Genomic DNA, 24,202 nt, shown 5'->3' on the forward strand with positions numbered 1-24,202 from the left:
GACAATATTTTGTACTATATCGTTAAAAAATGTGTACAAATACACCGAATTAATATACTGAAAAATAAAAAATACCAAAGACAGTATTGAATACAAATATAATGTGCAGTATAATTCTGAAAATATACCAAATTAATATACTGAAAAATACAAAAATATACCGAAGACTTTATTTGGTAGGCCGATATACTGCGCATTATTATTCTAAAAATAAACCAAATAAATATACTGAAAATGTACAAAAATAAAAATATAAACATTAGCTGGGCCTCCTCCAGAAAGCCACACCCAAAAAGAAAAACTGCGATCGTTTGCAAAGTTTTCCCTGCTTCGCCTACATAAAATCTTTCATTTAAATTCCCCTCTTCAGTATCTGAACTGAGCTAAGTAGGCCGCTGGCGAAAAATGCTCGATGCGCTTTGCAACAGTTTCATTTGCTTCCTGCTCAGCGTTGAGGCGAACAGAGACAACAGACGTTGCCAGACATTATCATCAGAGCTATTAACAAAATTGGCAATACGTTTGAGCAGCAGCTGCCAGCATAGATGCGATACGAAAACAAAACAAATACAAATACAATTACATAGACAAAGTAAAGATACCGATGCTATACAGTTAAAGATACTTACAGATATTACTCAATCAACTTTAAAGACTTCCGTCTTTATATTTTATATTGGTTAGTAAGAGTAAAGAGAGAAAGAGAAATGCAGTCAACTGGTAAATGAGAGGGAGAATCTCAACAACACCGAAGCTAATTGTCATTTTCCGACAACAACTGCAAACTTTGTTGGAGCGACAGTAGTTCAATTTTATGCAGTTTTCCGTTGCATTTTCCTCGCCATGCCAATTGGGCTCAATAAAGCAAAATTCTTGCTCCCCTTTGTCCCTAGATTTGGCGACTACTTTCTTTTGCTGCCAACTATCGGCCATTAGACTGCTGCAGTTGGTATTTTTTCTGCGAGTTTAATGGCCCCAACAGCAACAGCAGCAGCAGCAAAAGTCGCCAACTGTCAAAGTCCGCCCTGTTACACGTTCACATCTATTGTCTTTGTGCAGTCACCTCAGCAGAGAGGGAGCAGCAAATAACTGGATGGCAGAGGGGGGAGAGCAAGAGGACGTGAATCGAAAAGTGTTTGTAGAACGGAAGTTATTAAAATTGTTTTAGTAGTCAAGTTTGTGTACCGTTGCTTTTCAAGATGAGGGAGCGAGTGTGCGCAGTGCATTGACCAGCAATTATTACACATACGCAACGTGCGCCCAGTTGGGGGTCTGCGCGTGTGTGTGTGACATTTGCTATGTGCACGGTATTAAGGTTTATATGTCACACCTACTATTGTACTCTTGCTGTGCCTTGCTGCGTTGACAACTGTTGCGTTGTGGATATGGAAATAAATTTAGATTGAGCGAATGATCACTGACATTAAAAAAATAAATGTGGCCTTTTACATTTAAGATCATTATTTGGAATAGTTATGTTTTTGCATTTAGTTGATTAAATATATTTGATAATTACAATTTCCCGCGAACACGCCTTCGAATGTTTATTAATCCAATCATAGCACCTGCTCCCAAAACTATGCTTAACACTTGTTTGGGCTCCCTCGGACTGACAGCGATCCAGTTCCGCCCGAAAGACCCACAACACAACATAGAACAGCGTTGGCTACTTCCGTTGTGGACTACTGAAATCCATATGCGATTAGTTGACATTTCGCTTGAGGTCATTACTTTGCGACTGGGGTTTCTGTTGCTGTTGCTGCTGCTGGGGTTAGTAGGTCAATAGCTTATGAGGTCACATTTGGGTAGGCTCTATTAGTTAACATAGTTTGGCTAGTTAGCTGGTTAATGCCTAGCACACAAAAATGTGTTGGCTATGGTCTGTTTCTGTTTGTGGCATGCAATTTCTGGCTCAACATTAATAATAATAGGAGAGAAGCATAGCAAGAGTAATAGGAATAATACGAATAATAATAATTCAGGTAATAATGAAAACTAAATGAATTTCACTTATGTGTCGTGCCTGCGCCAAATTAAATGTAACAAAAATGTTTATAGCATGTCGCTAGCTAGCTGGCTCTTTGCTATTTTTGTGTTTTGACTTTTTTTCTCTTTGGTTTTGAGGGCGACTCTTTCTGGGCCACACGGGCCGATATTTTTTTTTTCGGTTTTTTTTGCAGCTGACTTGTTGTGACAAACGATGTTTTTGGTTGCGCTTTAAACTTGGTGTGCCATATGATTAAGTACAATTTCCCCTTGTCGTGGGTCAGTTCTAGGATATTCAACTCGAACTACGCCCATTGGGGTTACGTGCCCCAAATTTCATAGCGAATTGGCCGCGTTTACTTTGATTTTTCTTCCATTTTTTATTCATTGCTTGCTACTCTGAAATTTGAGACTTGCATGCACAAATGCAGTTGCTATAAAATTATAGGCTTATTATGTTGGGCAAAGAAAGCATGTAAATGGGCCTCGACAAGCTAAAATCGCAGTCAGAAATTATCTTGTTTATGTGCAGCTATTACAAAATTGCGCTCATGTTAACTGGGTTCCATAACTATGCTATAAAAGAAATGATGTATACAAGATTTAGTAATAGATTTTGAGTAGAATATTGTTTAGACGATCGTTGTTTCAGGATTTCCTTTTCGAATTAAACTTGCTTTTAAGTTATGGCTTGTGAATAACAGACAATGCTGTTTAAAGCTTAATTACTTGGCAAAGTTATGAAGATTTGCAAATGCTTTCCTCTAGATCTTTTGACTCACAAATAATACATATGAAGTGTGATTATAATTGAGATTCTTCAAACGAAACGAAATGATCAAAGCCCCGAAATGTGTTTTTTCACCCCAAATGTCAAAAATCTTGGCAGTTTTGGGCTGCTTTCAGACAAATCAATAAAATGATGGAACAATAGATGTAAAACCATTCGCAAAAAAAAAAAGAACTATGAACGTGATGCCTTGCGGCTTATTATGGGCAACAAGTGTGTACATGTCCGAGAGACAATAAAAGAAATGTGAATTATTTAATTTTCAATCTACTTTGCATGCATATTGATGCTTGTTGAGTTTTTGGCGGCCAATCACTTGAGGTGTCAAGAATGAATCAAAAAGAAAACATTTTAATAAATCCCATTGTAACAATGGATCAGCAGAGTTATGGACAGCCAAAGCATTCGGTTGTAAAAAGAACTCTTTTTGGCATTCAATGTGAATGGAAACATCTGCCAGTTGTGGCCCAATTGTCGCTTTGCTGTTACTCGTAAATTGTCGGGTAGCTGAACACTTAAATGGCAACACTCCCCGACAAGTTTGGCATTTGCAACAAGGTTTTTCTCTGTCGATGAAAATAAAACGAGTGATAACACAGCTGGTTGAAGTGCTCGACCTGAATATACTCTGTAAAACAAAGAATACTAAAATGTACTTCAATAAACCCGACAAAGTCTGTAAAGCTGAATTGCAGAGCTAATGTTGCAGAAAATATATTACACCCTATCTTTTTATTCTCATTGGTCACAGGGTATTAAAATACTATTTACATAATGCGATTCCCTGAGATTCGCCGAGTCAACGTTAAATTTGTACGCGCAGTTTATAAATCTTCCATCCGACTGCCCAAAAATGATTGCAAGTGTCAAAAGTCAACAACAAAATGTCACGTTTTGTTGTTTTATTCTGTTTTGTTTTGTTTTATTTTATGTGTTTGCTCATTGACGAACCGACAGCAAAAACAAAACAAAAACAACACAACCAAAAGCCAAACAGAAAACAAACCAAGAAAAAAAGCAATTGACATTTATTAAGCAAATTTGTGGTGCAGCTTTAACGGAACTCCAAAATGAAATGCACTTGAAAAAAGATGCACAATTTTATTATTTGTGTTTTCTGTACTTGATTGAAATGATTTTCTCGCGCTTGTCAAAATAAAACTCTGCTATAAATTGACAAATTATGCCCATAAATTTCATGACATTTTTATTGCCATCAAAGTTGCCTTCTCCTTGTTTTGTTTTTTGTTTTTCGTTTTGTATATTCCAAAAGAAGCAAGTCAATTGCTTTGAGTGACCAATTTACAGTCGCTTTTTTTGGCTAAGGGTCTCCGACACTTGACGTAGAAATTTAAAATAAATGACTTAATATTTAGTTATGTCTGGGGTCACAGCTGAGATCAGCCAAAGGCAAATTGCTGTGAAAGCTTTAAACCGCTAGCTGCTGATGGATTGGTCAAGAGAGAAAAAGCTGAATTTTAAAACTCCACGCAGCATAAGTTGCACAAAAAAAAACACAGTATTGATTACTTTTTAATAATACAGTTTCCCTTGTCAACTAAGTGCTTGAATTTGAGTGCAAAGATGAATCAATATTGATATTCGATTACTAGACATATCAGTTGTCAATATGGAGGTTTTCTTGAGAGGCCAGGTTCAAACTGAATCATGTTTCACGCAAAAAAAAACACAAAGCTCCAATGCCAACAAAGGCTGAAAACAACTTCTCTGACACATCTTCGCCAACTTGAGTCGTAAAACAACACCGAGTACATGAAAAATCATTGAAACTGACATTTAATTTTCAATGTCATTCATAGAAATTGCAGATATCGTTTATACTTGAGTCTATGCACAGAAACCAATTCAGTGTCTGTCTCTCTATATAAATTGGGTGGGTGTCAAAGCAATGGCAAATGAGTCAAAGAGTTTGCTGTTTTTCAATTGAAATCAATGCAAAAACATTTCGAGCTCAAAGTCACCGTAGAAAATAAAGAATTGTGAACGCCTAGACAATTATATATTGTTTCTTTTTTGTTGATCGCTTATCTGTATCATTGATTTGTCATTTTAATGTGCCCATGACCATCGACAGTTATTTTTGGACATAATTTGACAGCCTTGCAATCGAGTCGTATCTCGAAATGGGTTCAAAATACTTTCGTTTATCGAATTACGACAGACACAATGTGAAATTCAAGCCACTCAATGACCTGGGCATATGCCACTTGCTCTTGGCCCTCTGCTTTCTATATGCGAATTTCTTTTGGCGAAAAACCAGCTCAAAAAGTTCATTTAAGACTGACAGACTGACTGACAAAATTTAAACTTATAGTCGGCTCTAAACTTTGTACGCAGACAGCACAAGCGGATGAAGAGACAAAAAAGAAACCCAAGATATATTGCTATATTTTTATGTATTTGTATGCAGATATGCTTGCTTATAAAAAGGAGACGAAAAAATGGGCAACCCAACCGCCCACTGATGCCATAACAACTGTCAAGTTGATCCAAAAACTCTGCGTCAAAAACGAATGCTGTAAATTATGATTTTATGACAGAAAACTTTTTAAAAGCCAATAAATTTTGCAGGGCATGTCAAGAGACCAAAGCATAAAAGAAAACCTAAAAAAGAGAGCCAAAGGAATAGGTTAAACTTGAGAAATAGTAGACAAGTTAGCCTGGGTCTCGCTCAGTGCCACCTTGAAATGTGGGAATCAGTTAAATGCACTGAAAGAAACGAAGAACCGAAAGTCATAAATATTTAATAGCTTAAGAAGTAGAGAGGAAAATGAAGATGAATTACAATCGTTCTTTACTCAATCTTAGCACCCTTTTTTGCTCAGTGTACCTACCTAACTGTTTACTCATTATGTTGCTATTCATAGAGAAACTTGTCGAGCACAGCACAACTTTTGCGCTGCATCAGCCCCCCAAAAAAAAGGGTTGTCCGCCTTCCACACTGACAGCGAAAAGGGTTAGGAATCGTTATGCATGCCCCTCGCAACGAAATGCACATGAAAGGGCTAACAGGAAGAAGGCGCAAAAAACACAAAAAGCCAATAATTGGTCATGACTTTTGGTTACCAAGTTTTATGCCGGCTTGCATTGAGTACACCGGCCTGGCTGGATCCTTACCAGCTCCCAAGTTAATGTCGGGGGCGTCTAGTTAGGCTATGAGTACGTGGAACGACCCTTTGAATAAAATATTAATAAAGTTTGGCCTTTTGATGATTTGCCGACAAACACCGCCTTGACAATGAAAACTGCTAAATGCCACTGACTGACATTCGAGTTTTTCTTTTTCTTTTGGTTTTTTTTTTTTTTTTGGTTGTTCAGTGGTTCTCGCTATTGAGTTAGTTATGGTTATGTCTTGACAAGTCGACGATTTTTGGGGGTTTCTCTGCAGGAGGAAACTTATTTTGGTTTACCATTTTATTTATGGTGTGTGCTTTGAATGCACATCGATTATTCGGTATTTCTTGTTGTTGCAGTGGTTGATTGTTGGTTACCAGTTTGTCGACAGTTTGTTCCGTCGAACGTCAAGGGTTAAAGTCAAGAAGGGTTTAAAGACATCCGTCCGTTTAGTTTAGCATATTATTAATGTGTTTATACTTTTTTGTGCTTGTATAAATATTTCGATTCCTTGTTTTTATTTTCTTTGCAGTTGCCCATCAAACCAAACAAAATCAACTACAAAGTAGGCGGAAGGAAAGAAACCAACACATTCAAATGCAAATGTTGTGCGCCCCGAGGACACATTGCCCAGCAGCTGGTTATCAATAATAATTCTTTTTGGCCGGTTCCATAAGAACAACCAACCACTAAGCACTGTGCGGCGAAAGCACTGTGCCATTTTGGAAAGCATTGGAAACTGAATACACACAGACAAAATATAGCACAATGTTGGATCGATGTGAAATGCCGGTAAGTGGCAAACAAAAGATCGAAAATGGCATGAAGACATTGAAAAGACATTCAGATTAATAGGATTAAAAAATACAACTGAAATCAATTTACGAAATTCAACTGAAAAATCTTATTTGTAATATGATACGATACACGGAAAATCAAAAGAAAGCTGACATATAAAATCCCAAGCAGAGTAATCAAATATTTTTGGATATACCTAATAGTTTTGATTGACAGAATGAGCCCATGAGTTTTGTTTAGAAGAGTTCGAAATTATCTAAAATATTGTACAATAATATTAATCTCTTTTTTTACTTATTACTTATTTGCCAAAGCAAATAATAAATTTCAAATCGATCTTTAGCAATAAATGAATTTCATATTGACACCGCAAAGTATGCAACATAAAATAGTAAACACTCTCCGTTTAACAGCAGCCGAAAAGTATGCAACACTTTTTTGAATACTTCTCAATATGACAAATGTAATTTCTGTCGTCTACATATCTTGATATACTTTGTACTGTAAAGTAATATAAAATATATTTTCTTAACGCTAACGCAGATACAATTGGACAACGAGAAGCTCAGACGCGACGTGCGTCTGTCCAGCTCCAGGCTGGATCTGCCACAGTTGTGCAACGTGAGTCGTCGCCTTGATAGCCACATCAGCAACAGCAACAACAATAATAACAACAACGTGAATGAGACAACAACGACAACACTAAACGGCAATGGCAGCAACGGCAGCAGCAGCAACAACAACAACAACAACCTTGGCTCACCGGTCTCCTGCTCGACCACAAACAGCAGCAGCGGCAATGAGCGTGGCTCCTCGACCAAATCAAACAGCAGCAGCGGCAGCTCCGGCAACTCGGCGAGCAGCACAGGAAGCGCCGATCTGAAATGCAACACGCCCATGACACCATCAGGTTCGTAATGAAGAGCGACAAGGTAGAAGAGAGGGGTCTATATAGTATGTTAACTACAAGTTATAGAAGAGGTGGATGGGCCCTTGTCAACATTTGCAATGTTTAACGCGTTGGGTTAATACGCATCGCTGACGTCCAATGCGAATTAGCAAAGCAGCTCCCAGTTGAGTTTTGCTTTTGCGTCCACAGTTGGAAGCTGCCATTAATTAATTTTTTCTTATTTATACTATACTCAAATGGCATTGAGGTCAAGGTCAGACTCAGACCACTACGTATAACGGGTTAGTTTTCAATTAGTTTGCTTTGGCACTCAACCGAATGGCCCTCATGTTGCAAAAAGGTCTATAGAAACAGTGTAAATTTCAAAAACTGACCCTTGATATGGCTCACTAAGGATGCTGTTTATAAAAGATCATTTGCAACAATAATTTGCATTAATTTAAGATAATACTAAGAAAGTATAATATGAAAAAGTGCTGTGTCAACTAAGATGGACGATTCTTGATAGATAGATACTTTTGTAGCTATTTTTAATATCGAGTGATAGATTTAAACAAAAAGGGTTCCCGAAAAGTTAAGTAAAAGCAAAAACCTTAGAACATCTCACATGCTAATATTAAATATGTTTAACTTTCACAGAGCTCGTTAAGAAGTTTCGCAACTATCTGACTGATCTGGAGTTTGAGGAGCTGAAGGTGTACAAGGAGGTTTGGTATTTCGGCCAGCATGCCAGCAAGAATTACAATAAGCCCGCCCCCACAGCCAATACAACAAACATGGGCTATGACGATGATAATGGCAACTACAAAATCGTAAGACTAATGAATTATAAATCGAAAATAATCTTAAAATAATTATATTTGTTGACAGATTGAACACGATCATATAGCCTTTCGCTATGAGATATTGGAGGTGATTGGCAAGGGGAGCTTTGGTCAGGTGATCAGAGCGTTAGATCATAAGACCAACACACACGTGGCCATTAAAATCATAAGGAATAAGAAGCGGTTCCTCAACCAGGCGGTCGTTGAGCTCAATATATTGGATGAGCTGCGTGAAAAGGATGCGGATGGATCTCATAATGTTATACACATGCTGGACTATACATATTTCCGTAGGCATTTGTGCATTACCTTCGAGTTAATGAGGTGAGTCTCACCCTTTTTAGTTAATTTAATATTTCGCTAGTCATTATACTTAGTTAATTTGCTGTGACGTCAATGCTAAACAGAGTGACTGTCACGACTGACACAACTCTCGCTTCTCGACTCGTCAATTAAAAACGCGTATCGCTCGCATTTCTATTAACATTCAGCCAATTAAATTTATTCGCAAGTTTTATCCTTGCGTGCGTTGCGCCCATTAAACGACAATCGTAATCATTGCTTCGTTCTTTCTGTGTGCCTTCTCACAAGTGCCTAGCACGCATTACGCAGATCCTCTGTTGCGCTTTTACCTTGACAACACACATAACACACACCAAGCCCAGAGCTCTTGTGTTAAAAATAGCCATACACCTCCCCCGCTATCTCCTCGAAGACAACAACCCCCTTAATATAAACACATATTATCAGCTCGTGTCATATGGTATTTGTTGCCATTGTCTTTGGCTTTTGATTTTGATTTTGCGTTTGCTTTTATGACACCATAAATCTCATTTGGTCTTTCACATGAGCATCGTAAAACGTCAAGTGGTTATCGTAATTATTTAACAACTCTTTTTAATGGTTTTATAACTCTTGTTTCTGATGGCAATCTTAACTATCTAATTAACAACCCTCAAACGTTGTCTCTGCTTTATTAGTTTTACTTTAATTGTTTTTCATATGCATATTGTATATTAAATTATTCTAAATAGTTGGACCATGCATTCTATTGAAGATGTGTGTTGGGAGTCCCTTCCTTCCTTGTCCATCTACCAATATTTTGTGGTATAGAGTTTTCATTCAAAGTCCGTTCCTAGAGCGTGAGATGCATTTACTTTGATTGCACGTCGGAAATGGCAGTCTTATCGCTTGGAATGCCACTTAAGTGCAGTAAACAAATAAATTTCTATTTAATTTGCTTGCATGCCTGCCCACACACAACAGCACACACACAATATGCTGATAGACAGCGCAGGAAGTGTATGAACAACAAACCGCAGACGCCGCTCGACTATCAATTTCAATTTAAATATTGTGTAGCCTACTTTCAGGTGCTTGCGAAATGCAATGCATTGCATGCGTGCAAGTGCAAGTGCAACACATGTGTTGCTGTGTGTGAGGTGTCTATATTTACCTGTTGTGTTTGGTCGTCGGGGCAATTTAATTGATAGACAGCCAACGCCCCTATCAGGTGTTGATTTTACAGGCGGGGCTTGGGAGTAGTCTTCGTTTCCTGCGTCTCCTTGTCTTAGCCTGCATATGTCAAAGTTTAGACAGTTGGCAACGCAAATATGGCTAGAAACACGCGATGCCAGAATATGAAAGCACAAAATACTATTTGTATGTACGGGTAAAAAACGTAAGAAAAAGTTTTGAAAAAAAAAGAAAATGTTGAAGGTCATGGTTTAACCATTGCATTGACTTGACTCGCTTCCGTTTGCTCGTTTTTTTTTTTCTTCGGTTTTTTGCCCGGCTCGTGCCCATATCAGAAGTCCCTTGACATTTCCGGCAGGCGGTAACTAATTTGTCTTAATTGCAGGCCTTCCACTAACTTTTGCTTAAGTTGACATTTTTGAGCACCGATTTGGGAACTCTAATTTCAAATGGGTTAACAACACGCCATTAAACCAAACGGAATTTTCGGGGTTCCCTAAGAATCGATAACGCGACAAAATTAAATTGTTTACCATGCAAAACAGCGAAACCAAAACGACAAAAAAAAATACTGAGTTGTAACGAAATCACAAACTTAATTAATTATTTTGCCTTTTGGGCTAATTAGCCGCAAAATCGCTACTCGAGTGCTTTGCGTCTTGTTTTTTTCGCCACCGTAGCAAGTTACAGCAATGGGCAAAGTTTCGCAATGACCATGGAACTAAGAAACTGTAATGAAAAGGATGGGAGCTGAGGAATGGGGAAGGGAAATGGGAAATGGGGCTCTGCATTGACAACCCAGTGGCAAGTTTAAAGTTTGTTTTGAACGAGTAAACAAATTGTGTGGCCAAGTTTTACGTAATTCAATTTACTTGCACGCAATTCAATTTTACATGCTAATTTTCTCTCGGGCAGCGACTGCAAATTGAGTTTCGCGCTACAGGATTAATGATGGATTAAAACTTGGATCAAGTAGCACGAATCGAATGCCAAGGTTTTTGTTCCGAGATCGAGTTTTAAAATAGCAAACTATTAGATATTTTTAGCTTAATGTTTATTTAAAGGTTTCAAATATTTTATAAAATATATGCATTATTATATAATGCATTAGCATTCCTCTAAAACAAAATCCTATGTGTTTCCTAGCTCTATTCCGCTCCATAAAATCAGCTCTGTGGCTCCACATATTTCCATAGAAATAGCTCTAAACTTTTGGCAGACTTTTTCATTCAAGCCTCCAAATAAATTTGCCCCTTTTTTTGTGGTCTTTCTAATTAATTACAGAACGTGTGCACTTAGCACTTAAACATTTCTAATTGGCAGCCCTTTTTTTGTTGCTGTCCAAAAAGCTCATCCAAAACATGCAAAGGGAACCGCAAGCTGATTAGCTAATTAGCATGTGCCGGAAAACTGTGCAAAAAATAGAGAAAGAGAACGAAAACTGCGGGGGAGAGAGGACAAGTCTCTGCAAATATGAAACTTAATCCATGGTTCCTAATGCGACACTTCATTCTCATCAAGGGACTGAGGTAAACATACGCCCACTAACACACATTTCGAGCACTTAATTTCGTATAGAGGACTTGTCTGACAGCCAGAGTCACGAAGTGAACACACACTAAATTCACCTGCAGCATGTCTGTTCGTTGTCCTGTGCCACATAAGTCCACTCGCAGTGCAAAAAATGTTATGGGCCACGTAATTTACAGCGACAGCGATAAAATGAGCTGCCAAACCGAGGAAGAAGACAGGCAGAGCGAGAGAAAGCGTTTTGCTTTTGCTTTTGCTGCCATCAAATGCCATAAGATATGGTCACATTGAGTGCCATAACTATGCAGCATATTGTGTAGATGACGTTGCCAAAATAATGTTGTCATGGCCAAGTTTGCTAGCAGAGAATAGAGAGGGAGAGTAGGAAGTGTCAGGGTCGTAAATATGGCTCTATGCTGTTCTGGTGAATAAGCTTCACTTCTCTTCGTTTCTTGCTGATTTTTTGGTCATGCGGGCAATGTGTCAAGAATTTGTGTCTTAGTGTTAAATTTATTTCAATTTGCTGAGCTCATGATGAGATAATCAAGCCATTATCTACAAATACGAGATGTCGAACAATGACATTAGATTCAACATTTTAGTGCTCTTTAAGCAGAATGAATGAATTTAAGCACAATTCACAGAGCGGCTTTTGTGGAATTTGAGCAATTCATTAACAAATGCCAATTAATCCAAATTGATAGCTAAAAGATGCTCCGCCTATTAATTAATTAAGTAATCTTTAATGTGGTGAGCTCTCCTTCATGTTAAAGTCCTTAGATACGAGATGAGTAATAATATATTTGTGAATATTTCATGGCTTGTCCTGTTGACGGCAGCCATGTAATTGTCCACTTTGACATGAAGGCTGACATGATAGACAATGTTGAACAGCAGCCAAGTCAGTTTATATAGTCGGAGATTTTTAATTAAAAGCGCAGCATGCATGCCGAGAATGCTTCCCTCCCTCTCAGCTGTCTCTATGCAAATGAGCAGCATACTGTGCTTGGGTTTTTTTTTAAAAATTAATTTTTGCACTTAGCGTGTAGCTTGCAATTAGATGGAAGCAACTGGGGATTGAGTTACCACAGACATAGAGACTCCTCGCCAAGGACCAAGGCGAGGCAAGTTGCGTAAACAACATCGCTGTTGACAGCGTTTTTTTATACCCGCTCCCCATAGGGTAAAAGGGTATAATAATTTTGTGCCTGCAATTGGTTCTTAGTTGATTTAGCTGGCAAGTTTGTACTCTATGGTATAAGTTTAATGTAGTACTATATAAATATACCAAATATTGTTTCTTGGTATATCTTAGTATTTTTTTCGGTATATTGTGTATATTTATATAGAATAGTATTTTTTCGGTATGTGTATATTATTTTGAAAATGAGAGAAGGAGGCAATCTATTCTTAGTTTATTTGGCTGGCAATCTGGTATATTCTACGGTATATCTTAAATGTATTACTATATAAATATACTAAAAATAGCATGTGTTTCAGTATTTCAATGGGGTAAATTTTGTTGTATTGAAAATGGGTAGCGGGTATCTCACTGTCGATCACACTCGACTTTAGCTCCCTTACTTGTTTGTAGTTGTTGATGTAGGTTATTATTATTATGCCGTGCCGTGGCACAGTAATTACCGCTAATTGACATTTGCCAGGCATTAAGATGGATATAAACAGATCGCGCGCAATTCCAGTTTGTAAAGCAGAGGATAAACCATTGCGATGGCCAAGGTCAAAAGTCATTCATCATGTGTTTTATTCGACAATATTCGTTTGAAATATTTATGGCCGATTCTTTGCGACTAAATTCCCACACTCAACTGCGACGGCTCACTAATTAAAATGCCACCCAGACAACAAATTGTGGTTGCTGCTTGCTGAATAGCGAGTGGAATATAAATTTGTATGGGGATTAGAGGCCTTGAGCCAATGTGACATCCTGAACCCAACCAAATCAAGGTTGTCGTCGGGGACAGCATCATTAATTAGTAATCCACCCACACGCGGAGATTGTTGCTGCCATTTCCCTGGCCTACTTTAAGGCGCTTAACTAAAAGCTATATTATTAATAGATATTTAGGGGCGGCATTAGGCAGGCATTTGAGCATGCCAATAAATATTACAAAATCAGATTCCATCTTGACTCCAAAGAAGCAAAGGTATTTATAATTATATGGTTTCGCTTTAAAGCCTTCGAGGCCGCAATTTAAGCTCGTTTATGGCTATGCAAATAAACTTTTATAGTATGCAAATCCATGCAGAAGGTGTTTGCAGTTGTCTGTCAATCAATTTCACAGCACAAACTTTTCACTTTCTCTCCAGAGAAACTTTTTCGACACTTTTTTCGAATGAATTCATTTCTGCGGCCAATTGACAGTCCCCAAAGAAAGAGACCCGGATGTGTGTTCTACGCTCTATGCAGAAGAACAGAGTAAAAACCTTCTTCAATACTGTATTGTTTAGACAATAATTTTGTTAGCTCTTTTTGCAATATGTGCACATCGATGTGTGTGTGTGTGTATGTAGTTTTGGCGCGCTAAATGTGAGCATTAGTGGCTCGTTACAGTTGCATGTTGACTGGCTTTCTGACTGGTTGCCTCACACAGCTGGCAAATCAATCAAATTACCGAAAAGAATTTGGCACACAAGTCATGAAGCAGCCAAGCAGCCGACGCAAGGGAAACAGTTGTCGAAAGCAAAAGGAAAAGCGCAAAAGTAAAATGCTATAAACAACAATTTTCAAGTTCATGGACTCGCGCTCTCTCTCTTTTTCTCTCTTGTTTTTACTTAACGACTTGCCATCTCTTTCCAGGTTGGCATTGCCAGTGTCATCGGCAGTGGCAGCGGCAGCGGCATGTGGCATGTCATAATGCAGTTATAATATGCCATTTTGACACAATGCCTTCTAGTAAGAGAGAAGCAGTCAACTAGATATCAAGCCAAGTTGGCTCGCTTTGCCGATTTGCCCGATTGAAATTATGACATTTTGATGATTTTCTTATTGGTTTGTTATAGATGCAAGGCTTCTCTTCTGCTTCCGCAAAATCAATACAAAATCCACACAAACTGTAAGCGCTTTAAAGGTATTCTACGCTTTAAATGCAAAACTGTATTTTGCCATTAGAAAACTTTTCCCATTTGCAAAAGCAATGTGACCTTTGTGGCTGGCTTCTACGCTTCTCAAGCGTTCTGACAGTCATCCATTATTTCGGTGAAAGTCAAGGCCTCACAACGACGCCAGCTTAACCCAATAAGCCTAACACGATTTGAGGCCTCCTTAACAGCTCCGCAGCCAACTGTCAATCGACTATAATAGCCAAGTGGAGGTGTGTGTGGCAAGGTGGCTGAGTTTTGTCGCTTAGCACCGTAAGACACGATTCTTAATTGGATTACTTGATAACAAGATGTTGAACATGACATGAGCTCGCCTAAAAGTATGCAGCACTTGTCATAATTGACAATAGAAAGAAGAGAATGCCATCGAATTTACTTTAATTAAGTGAATAAAATGGCATATAAATAAATTCAGACTGCAATCGATTAAAAGGAGTTGGTTGTGGAAAGTAAAGAAATTTAATCTCGAATATCCATCCGCATTTTCGGTATCTGAACTATTTGATTGCTTCTCTCATTAAGTTTGCTGAAACTTTACTTGATGGCAGTCTCATCTTTATGCCAATGCCAGTTATTACTTTTGGCATTTTCCGGCTCGCAACTAGGTCAAAGCATCTATTAAGTGCATGTCAAAGCAGCTCAGCTTAGCTTAGCAAAATTCGAGCTGCTGATGAAGATATTGATAGCATACTAAGAAGATGACACTCAGCCAACTGTAGGAGTGGAAACGGAAATGAAAGCAAACATGATGTGTGGTCGGGCAGTTCAATAAATTGGCAATGGTTCAAACATGATATATGAGAGCCAGAAAAGTATGTCAATAATGATAGGAGGAAAACATAGGGATAAAGGAGAAAATTGATGATTTTTCGACCGTCAAAAACTCATCAAACGCAATACAGAAGCGAAAACTGACAATCATCAAGCAATTGATAAAACATGGTGGATACTAGGTTGACCTAACCCCTTATTCAACCGCATACCGCATAACGTAAATAAGGTTTTAGTGGTTGCAATGACATTGGGTAAAAAGCTAAAAACACACTAGAAAAAAAACAACCGCCTTCGTTATCAGTTAATTAATCGCCAACAATCGCACAAACTGGGAGTGCAAAACGTATAATAAAAACAAGAATCGAAAACAGAAAAATACAGCGGAAAATTGTAAACAAAAATAGCAAACGGGTTGACAAAACCAACGACAGGGGAATGTCAAAAATGGTACAGTGGGTGAAATTACTCCATTTTGTGTAACAAACAAAATTTTAAGTAGACTATTTTCAACAATCTATGGTAAAGCGAATTATGCAAATGAAATCACAATGTGGCAGTTAAATTCGTTTTATATTTTATTGCATTGAACTCATTGTGAAGCCTGCTCCGGTGTCATCCTCTCAATAGTACTTCTTAATGCGATTATTTTAATCGCGATTCGTTTACAAATTTCATAATCGATAGCAACAAATTTCCACTGTATTACTTTGGGGCACAATTGTCCCTGCTATTACAGTCTACTGCTGCTGTTGTTGTTGGCTGTTATCGTCATATATCCAAATTTCTGTGCGACATGCAATGCAAATTAATTCAATGCATGCTATTTTATCGTCGCTGCTTCGATGTGGGCTTAAAGCGACCGGCGTTTCGTAGCGTCTTTTTTGTATTCGATTAGACTATATTCCGAGCCCCCAAATACACTACTATATTTACCTCTTTATACCAGTTACCCGCAGGGTAGAATGGTATTGTAACTTTTAGCCACCAGTAAACAAAATGTGTATCACCGACTCCATAAAGTATGTATATACTATACATATTTATATTTTTGATCAGCCATTTGAAGTTATAGTTTTGAATTTAAGCAGATACTATAATCTAAAAGTGTATAAGTTATTTATGCAAAAAAAACGGCTGCTGTTATCGAGACTTAGTTGCTTTTATTAAAAATTTGTTATATTTTTTTACCATATTGTATATTTTAAACGTAAAAGTTTTACTATATACCAAATATAGTATTCATTCAAATATAGTATGTCATAGTATTTTTCGAAATATTAATTCGGTATATTTTTAGAATAATACCGTACTGTTTTCCCTTTATTAAAATTGCAGGTATCTTACAGTTGAGCATACTTGACTGTGTCTTCTAATATGTTCGTTTTTTTTTTGGTAAAGTCGAAGCAAGTTTGATGGGGTTGTTGTGAGTCATGTTTTGAAATTTTGTAATTCTAATCGAATCGTTTTCTTTTATTTGCAGCCTTAATCTCTACGAGCTGATAAAGAAGAACAATTACAATGGTTTCAGCATGAGTCTCATTAGACGCTTCTGCAATTCGATTGTTAAATGCCTGCGTTTGCTCTACAAAGAGAATATCATACACTGTGATCTCAAGCCGGTAAGTTGTATAAATATTTAAATAGAATAATTTATTAATCAATCCTTTCTCTTTTTGTAGGAAAACATTTTGCTTAAACAGCGCGGCAGCAGCTCCATCAAAGTCATCGATTTTGGCAGCTCGTGTTATGTGGATAGGAAAATCTATACGTACATTCAGTCGAGGTTCTATCGGTCCCCGGAGGTGATATTGGGCCTGCAATATGGCACTGCCATTGACATGTGGAGCTTGGGTGAGTGCAGAGTTAACTGGTTGATTTTAATTAAAAACATTTTGCAATTTCTCTGCGTGTTGTGGGTGTGTGTGTGTGTGTGTCTCTTGCCAGCGCCATTTTGACCTCGATGCAATGAAAATGAATTTTTAAATGGTTGCCCTGCATTGGCAAGCAAATTTATAGCCCACACACACACTCATACACACAGTCTCTCGTTACACCTATAAATAACTACAGCGCACAGAGTGGTAGAGAGAGAGTAAAGTGTGTAGGTGTATTGCCTTGCATATAGTCAGCTTACGTGTAACATTTAAATATTTTATATTCTGTTTTATGGCCACATTGAATGTGGCATCCACTTCTGTGTGCGAATGTGTTCCATCGAAATAAAGACGCTTCTCTACGCTCCTGTGCGGTCGACATTTAAAATATCTAACGCAATTTTTCAGTGGGGTTTAAGTGCCACAAATGGTTGGTGGCCTTTATGCTGCTAACTTATTGACAGCTATCACTCGTAATGGCAGCCCAGCGAATATTCGTTACTGTTATCATCATTAATATTCTGCTGAATGGATGACAGCATGAAGAGGGTATTAAATGGGGATCGAGAAAGTCCGTTAAATACTACGTGGGTTAGCCAAGGGGAAAAGGGACAAGCTTCACGCTTTGGCTTAGACAGCTCGGCAGTATCTATATTTAACTGCAATTGATAATAAAATTGTCACTCTTCTGCTGATGTTCTGAATGGTGGGTTAGCTTCTTTACTCTGTAACCTTATTCTTAATAGGTTAATGATATAATGATTATGTTATTAAATGTAAACAATTTAAAAGTCGAGTTTAAAGAGCTAGTTGCTCGATTTGAGGCTAGGTCAAATATACATAATAATAGAACATCAAATTATATGATATAAAATATAAATCATTAAAAATATGTTTCTTATAGAGCTTCTTAATTGAGTTTAATAGGGGAGGGAAATGAGGATATCAAATAGAAATACTTAAAAACCTCTAGTTGCAGAATTTCTTTAAGGACTTCTCCCGCTTTTGAAGAAGCTAAAAAGAGAAAATGTTGATATCCATAAATGAATATGAAATATAGTTAGTTTAAAGATAGGAAATATGTGTTAATTGAGCTTAATGAGTTAGTTCAAATTAGAATCAATAGACATCTTCAATAAGAAAATTTAATCTTAAATTGATGAAAATAAATGTTAGGGTTATACAATTATTCAAAGAAGTGCATTAAAGTGTATTGAATAAAAATAAAACCAATAAATAAAACAAATAAAGAACACGTAATATGGTATACTAAGAATATAATTTATTCATCCCATTTTAATGGAGAAATTAAAGAAAAAATACAAGAATATTTAGCAGTAAAATTTATACGACAGTTAAAAATTAATTTGCCTGTAACTAAAAAGCTTTTTAAATTTTGTGTGCAAGACTTGGCTTATCGTGCTGTGGAAATTATTTCCAGGTGCTCCCATTTCTTGAGCACTTTCATATATTGTGCTCATTTCTATAATTGAAATTCTCTTCCCCCGCTCCGTGTTGTGTTGCTTATCAAACCCTCAGAACTACCTCTTTCATGTACTCGTATGTGGCACATTAAGAGGCGGCCTGCCCCCAGCTAGTTTGTTAAGAGCTTCACACTATGCAACACGTAACCCATTTTGAAAGCGTTCACAGTAACTTGAATAAGTAAGCGCCCGCCCGCATGAGCTTTCAATCGTAGTGTAGCCAAGACAGTGAGTGAAAATAAACTCGGACACACCGAGAATGTAACTATAGCTCACGTAGTGTGCACTTTTAATGAGTCTTTTGTGTCGAGCAGAGCCAGAGTTCTACGATATTATGTGCTGACCGGACGTGGTCGTCGTCGGAAATGGATGTAAAAGGGGCGAACGAGTCCAGATTGGGAGGAGCCATTATTATTGTAGACATAAACTTTAAGTGGGCGGCACTTGTTGAGTATCCGACTCGACTAACCCGAGACTAAGCTGCCGTCTCCTGAAATTTGAAATCTGTTCCACATGCTATCTCGTTGCTCCAGTTACTGCTTACAGTCAAGTCCTTGCCTCACGTCCTTTTCGCCTGTTGCTGCTAATTGGCATAGTGCGTGTTTTTACACTTGGCTGGGCTCTAACGTACCTCGAGAGAAGGCGACTTCATACCGAAGGAATTGTTGTACTAAGGCGCGATTGAACATTACCATTTGGCAGCTAAGTATGTGAATGCACGGATAATGAGTCTAGGAAATTGTGGAGTGCAGTCAACTGATATGGAACTAATGGGATTTACTTGCAGCGTATAGACTCAAGTCTTGCAACTAATTAGAGAGCAAAAGAAAACTAATCAAGTATCATCTCAAGGCTTCTTATAACTTGAATTATTCGAAGACTTTGCTTCGTTGCTAAGCAAACAGTCAGAAAGGCATTAGCCAATTTACTCAAATTCAGTAATAATGAAAGTATAATTTGTGACTCGAGCTCTTCACTTCATACAAAAGTCAACGGGAAAGGAATTAAAATAATAAGTTAATTTGTTTTCCAAACTCAGATTCATTAATAGAGTCTTAAGATATTTCTAAACATTTTTATTTGTTGAGAGTTTAAAATACTTAAAACGATTTTCGACTGGAATTAAGTTGATCTCATTTTGTGTTATACCAATTCAACAAAAGCTAAAGCGAAGAGTATTGAAACTTTTGTGTTTAACAATTTTATTGGCTTTAAATAATTAAAGGGGCTTTTAGTTTTATAGATGCCACGTGCTGGCGAGTTTCGAGCTGTCAAATGTCAGATAGAACCCTTTTAGTATTTCATATAATTGAAGTTTGACCTCAACTAAGTGCGAGTATTAGTCGCTGTAGCCAATCAATATTGCAGTGAACTTTTGAACCCAAATGCCACTTAAACAATTTGTAATACAAGCAGCAGTAAATAAATAATACCCTTAGGACTCTTATGGGTTGTAGCCTGTGGTCAACCCAACAAGCACGTGTTCAGTGACCAGCAGAGAATAAATAGCTGCCAACTAAGAACTGAGCACCGAGAGTCAAGGTCAATGCGCTTGTCTGACACCCAGAATTACTGCAGTATACAAATAATAAACATTCGATAGAAATCAATATTAATTACGCTATTATTTTTGATTATCTTGCAGGCTGCATATTGGCCGAGTTGTACACGGGCTTCCCACTCTTTCCCGGCGAGAACGAGGTGGAGCAGTTGGCCTGCATCATGGAGGTGCTGGGACTGCCTCCCAAGGTGCTCATCTCGGTGGCGAGACGTCGCCGCTTGTTTTTCGATTCACGTGATTATCCGCGTTGCATAACCAACACAAAGGGACGCAAGCGAACGCCGGGCAGCAAGAAGTTGTCACAGATTGTGCATTGCCAGGATCATTACTTCATCGATTTTCTGCAGCGTTGTCTCGAATGGGATCCCGCGGAGCGTATGACCCCCGATGAGGCCGCACACCACGAGTTCCTGCAGCCATCAGCGTCGAGTCGCCATCGCAGTTGCCGCATGTCGACGAGCTCGTCGAGTTCGGGTCTCAACAGTGTCTCCCAGAAGTCTTCCTGCTACAACTTTGCAGAGATCTCACCCGGCAGCGGCGGCGGCCCCGTTGTGGCATCCATAACGAGCACCACGGCGGTCAGCAATGCGGCCATCACCACCAAGTCGAGCTCCAGTTCGCGCCAGCCACACAGCCAGAGTCACAACCAGAGCCAGATGCAGAGTCACAGCCACAGCCACAGCCATGCCCAGTCCAATGGACACCTGCCCGACATTAAGCTCAGTGTTAGCGACAAATACAACAGCATGCAGAAGGTGGCGGTCCGCTCGAAGATCACCTCGAGCGTCTCAGACCTCGAGTCTGTCCAGCAGTATTCGCTGCATCGCATCTACGGCGGCGTCGGCAGGGGCAGCACACAGCACGTCTCCTCGGCGGCGACCCGGAAGCATCTGAATGGCGGCAGCGGCGGCAACACGACCACCAGCAGCAGCAGCAAGTATGGCAGCTCGACGCTGGCACACAATCATCACAATTTGACACATCACAATGCCTCGACGGCGACAATTGCGACTGCAACACATCACCATCATCATCATCATGGACAGACACAGGTTGGAGGTGCTGGTGGCTCCTCTTCAAATGTGGCCATGTCCCATTCACAGTCGACTGGCGATGTCTCGGATCGGGCCATCTTTGGGCGGGCTTGACTTCGCGCCCGGCCAACGAAGCTCGAGCTCAAGAAGTACAAACTGGTGAATATGATGGACTTCTGGAGCTAGAAGTGGCGTCCACAGCAATGCGCTGCCCTGCGGGAGGAGGAGCTGGACGAGGTGAAGGCTCCGACGACTGGCCCGCCATAGATCTAAAGATATCTAATTGTTATATAGGCTACGTATGTGTAGGTTTGGTTTATATTTGTACATGTCTGTGTGTTTGTATTTGTGTCCCGGTTTTGTTGAAGGCAAAGCTGAGCGCAAAGCTCTATGTATTCCTCAAAACGAAGCCACGAAATAACTCTATATAGATAAGAGCATAAGTAACCAATCCAATAATACAATATAATGTAGTTAAACAGACACACACAAACACGCAAACACACACACACACTTGCAACACTCTGCAGTATTCTCAGTTTTCTCTGATTTCTTGCTACTGCCATAGCTAAATATTTGTATTTGTACTTTCCCGAATAAGTATTTCCACTCTGTATTTTAAACTTGCCTCATCTCTCTTTCTCCACATTTTACTGTACACCATCCACAACCAGCTCAAAGGAACAAACAAACAACAACAACACGTAACATAGTTATACATTGGATAGTTTGTAGTACTCTAATATAGTAATATGGTAATTCTACGATATACGATTGTATCGACTCAAATCTGTAACAATTTCATACAGCTTCCATGTCTTTTGCAACAGTATCAAGGCTGTTATTAGTTACATATGCAAAATGTAGCTAAACACATATATGTAATATTCAACAAACAAACAAAAAACATAAATATTATGTATAGCATAAGTTTTGGTATAGGTTCGAATGTTTCACTTACAATACAGCTCGCGAACATATGATCGAAATACACAGCTAATATATCACGTAACTCCATAACGAAGAACATATTCATAGACCCACCAACTTATCAATCTACACATAATTATATGAAATATATATTGCATCTACTCCATTGCGGAGATATTGAAACATTCGAACCATGTTAGAATCACCCCAAAATGGGAGAATTATGAAATAGGATCCAACAAATCAACTCATCAAACATGTCATAATCTAATGAGTAAACATATTTAATGAACGTAATTATGCCTAGTTATAATAAACTTTTGTGCAAATCGAAGAAGCAGAAGAAGAACAACAAACAAACAAACAATTATGGCCAATATATAAGATGGAACTTTAATTAATTCTATGTAAATCGTATTAGTCGAAAAAAAACAAGAAATAAACAAAACAATTTTATTATAATCAATTAAGAAATACACAACAAGAACACACAGTTGATTATTAAGCGTTGGCAGAGTGTGCTCCCTTTTGCCCCCTCTTTCCCCTATAATCCCCTCAAAAAACACACTCTCCGTCTCTATATCTGAACCTAGACTGTCATTGAACAAAGTTTGTAATGTAATTTTAGATATCACTGTAAACAAATGCAACTTTTGCTCATGACTTTGATAATGTAAACGTTTATAAATACAACAAACATTTGCGTATGAATATAAAAATACGACTATGTACGAATATAATGTATCACAGAATTAGAATATTTACAAGTTAATTCGCCTATTTTACGTATTATTTATATTATGTATTTTTCTCTGCTGATTCTTACTACTGCAATTACTAGTTTTCTTTCCTTTAAAATGTATTAGGCCTTTTCATTTCAATATACAAACTACAAAATATACATACAAAAATGAAAACAAAAACAAAACACACTTGATTCGAATTTAAAGTTTAGTATTAAATTTAACAATAACAAAATCTACATTTAAATTTAAAAATATATCAATTTTTGATTAATGAATCATATTAATGGTTTAGCCGCCAGAAACAAAACAACCATGTAATCAATACAATTACAATAATTAAAAAAAAAAAATAAATTAAAAAATTATGTATTCAAATCACAAAATGTTTTATCAATTCGGGCGCCTTTTTTTGACTATAACATTTTTGGGTCTAGGAAGCACCAGCAATTTTTTTTCAATAAATTGAATACATTTCTGGACATAATAGAGTAAAATTTGGAGTTAATTTGGATTCTCTCACCACGAAGAACTATACAATCTGTGTGTAAGTGTGATTTGCTGCTATTGGTCAGCTTAACCTAGGAAGATCATTTAGCGTGTTGTCCAAGTGATTCTCTGTAAAGCTATGTATTGGTGTATTATGTTTGAAAGGGCTAAGAAATCACATTTTATTTTTATTAAAGCAATCGCTTTTATAATTTCCGCTATATAAGTCAGATATCTAGCATGGTAGTATGGTATTATTAATTGGCATTCATAGATCCGCAGGAGTAAAAATTTTTAATTAAGGAACGAAATTAACAAATGACCATAGCTTGTCCATATCTTGCTTGATTATTGCAAGATGATTTAAACGAATGGTATCGATTTCCATTATTTCAAAAACAATTAAATAGGTCATTGTTAATCTAGTTTTGACTTATAAGTATTCAGAATCCAAAATATGAATTTACATTTTAGGATATGCATTGGGTGCTTCTGATGGATATCCAATAATTTTTGTTTGTTGTTTTCAGTTAACAAATAAAAATACAATTTTATTTTTCTATACAATTAAGAATTTGACTTAAAATAATTTGTAGGATACCCTAATCCATTAGAAACAGTATTAGTCTTATTATTGGTCGTCGTCACCATTTGTAAATCGGACATCATTGAAGGGTTAAGATAAACGCGGATTGTATGAAAAGCATTGCATACTTTTAGTCACTCCCAAAAATCATTTGT

At 37.8% G+C, this 24,202-nt stretch overlaps 1 protein-coding gene across 2 annotated transcripts in view; it reads left to right on the forward strand.

Annotated features, from left to right (window-relative positions):
- LOC117563277 (dual specificity tyrosine-phosphorylation-regulated kinase 2) overlaps positions 1 to 23,266 on the forward strand; it is a 62,170-nt gene extending 38,904 nt beyond the window's left edge. For both annotated transcript variants that reach the window (XM_034241510.2, XM_052002098.1), the window contains 7 exons: positions 6,444 to 6,703; positions 7,253 to 7,619; positions 8,259 to 8,431; positions 8,490 to 8,767; positions 16,827 to 16,965; positions 17,026 to 17,197; positions 20,350 to 23,266. In XM_034241510.2, the coding sequence (XP_034097401.1) occupies positions 6,680 to 6,703; positions 7,253 to 7,619; positions 8,259 to 8,431; positions 8,490 to 8,767; positions 16,827 to 16,965; positions 17,026 to 17,197; positions 20,350 to 21,413 (2,217 nt within the window). In that variant the 5' untranslated portion in view covers positions 6,444 to 6,679 and the 3' untranslated portion in view covers positions 21,414 to 23,266. The remainder of the gene's footprint in view (positions 1 to 6,443; positions 6,704 to 7,252; positions 7,620 to 8,258; positions 8,432 to 8,489; positions 8,768 to 16,826; positions 16,966 to 17,025; positions 17,198 to 20,349) is intronic.
- Positions 23,267 to 24,202: the final 936 nt, after the last annotated feature.

This window comes from Drosophila albomicans, chromosome 2L (genome assembly GCF_009650485.2).
Source record: "Drosophila albomicans strain 15112-1751.03 chromosome 2L, ASM965048v2, whole genome shotgun sequence".
NCBI classification, from domain to species: domain Eukaryota; kingdom Metazoa; phylum Arthropoda; class Insecta; order Diptera; family Drosophilidae; genus Drosophila; species Drosophila albomicans.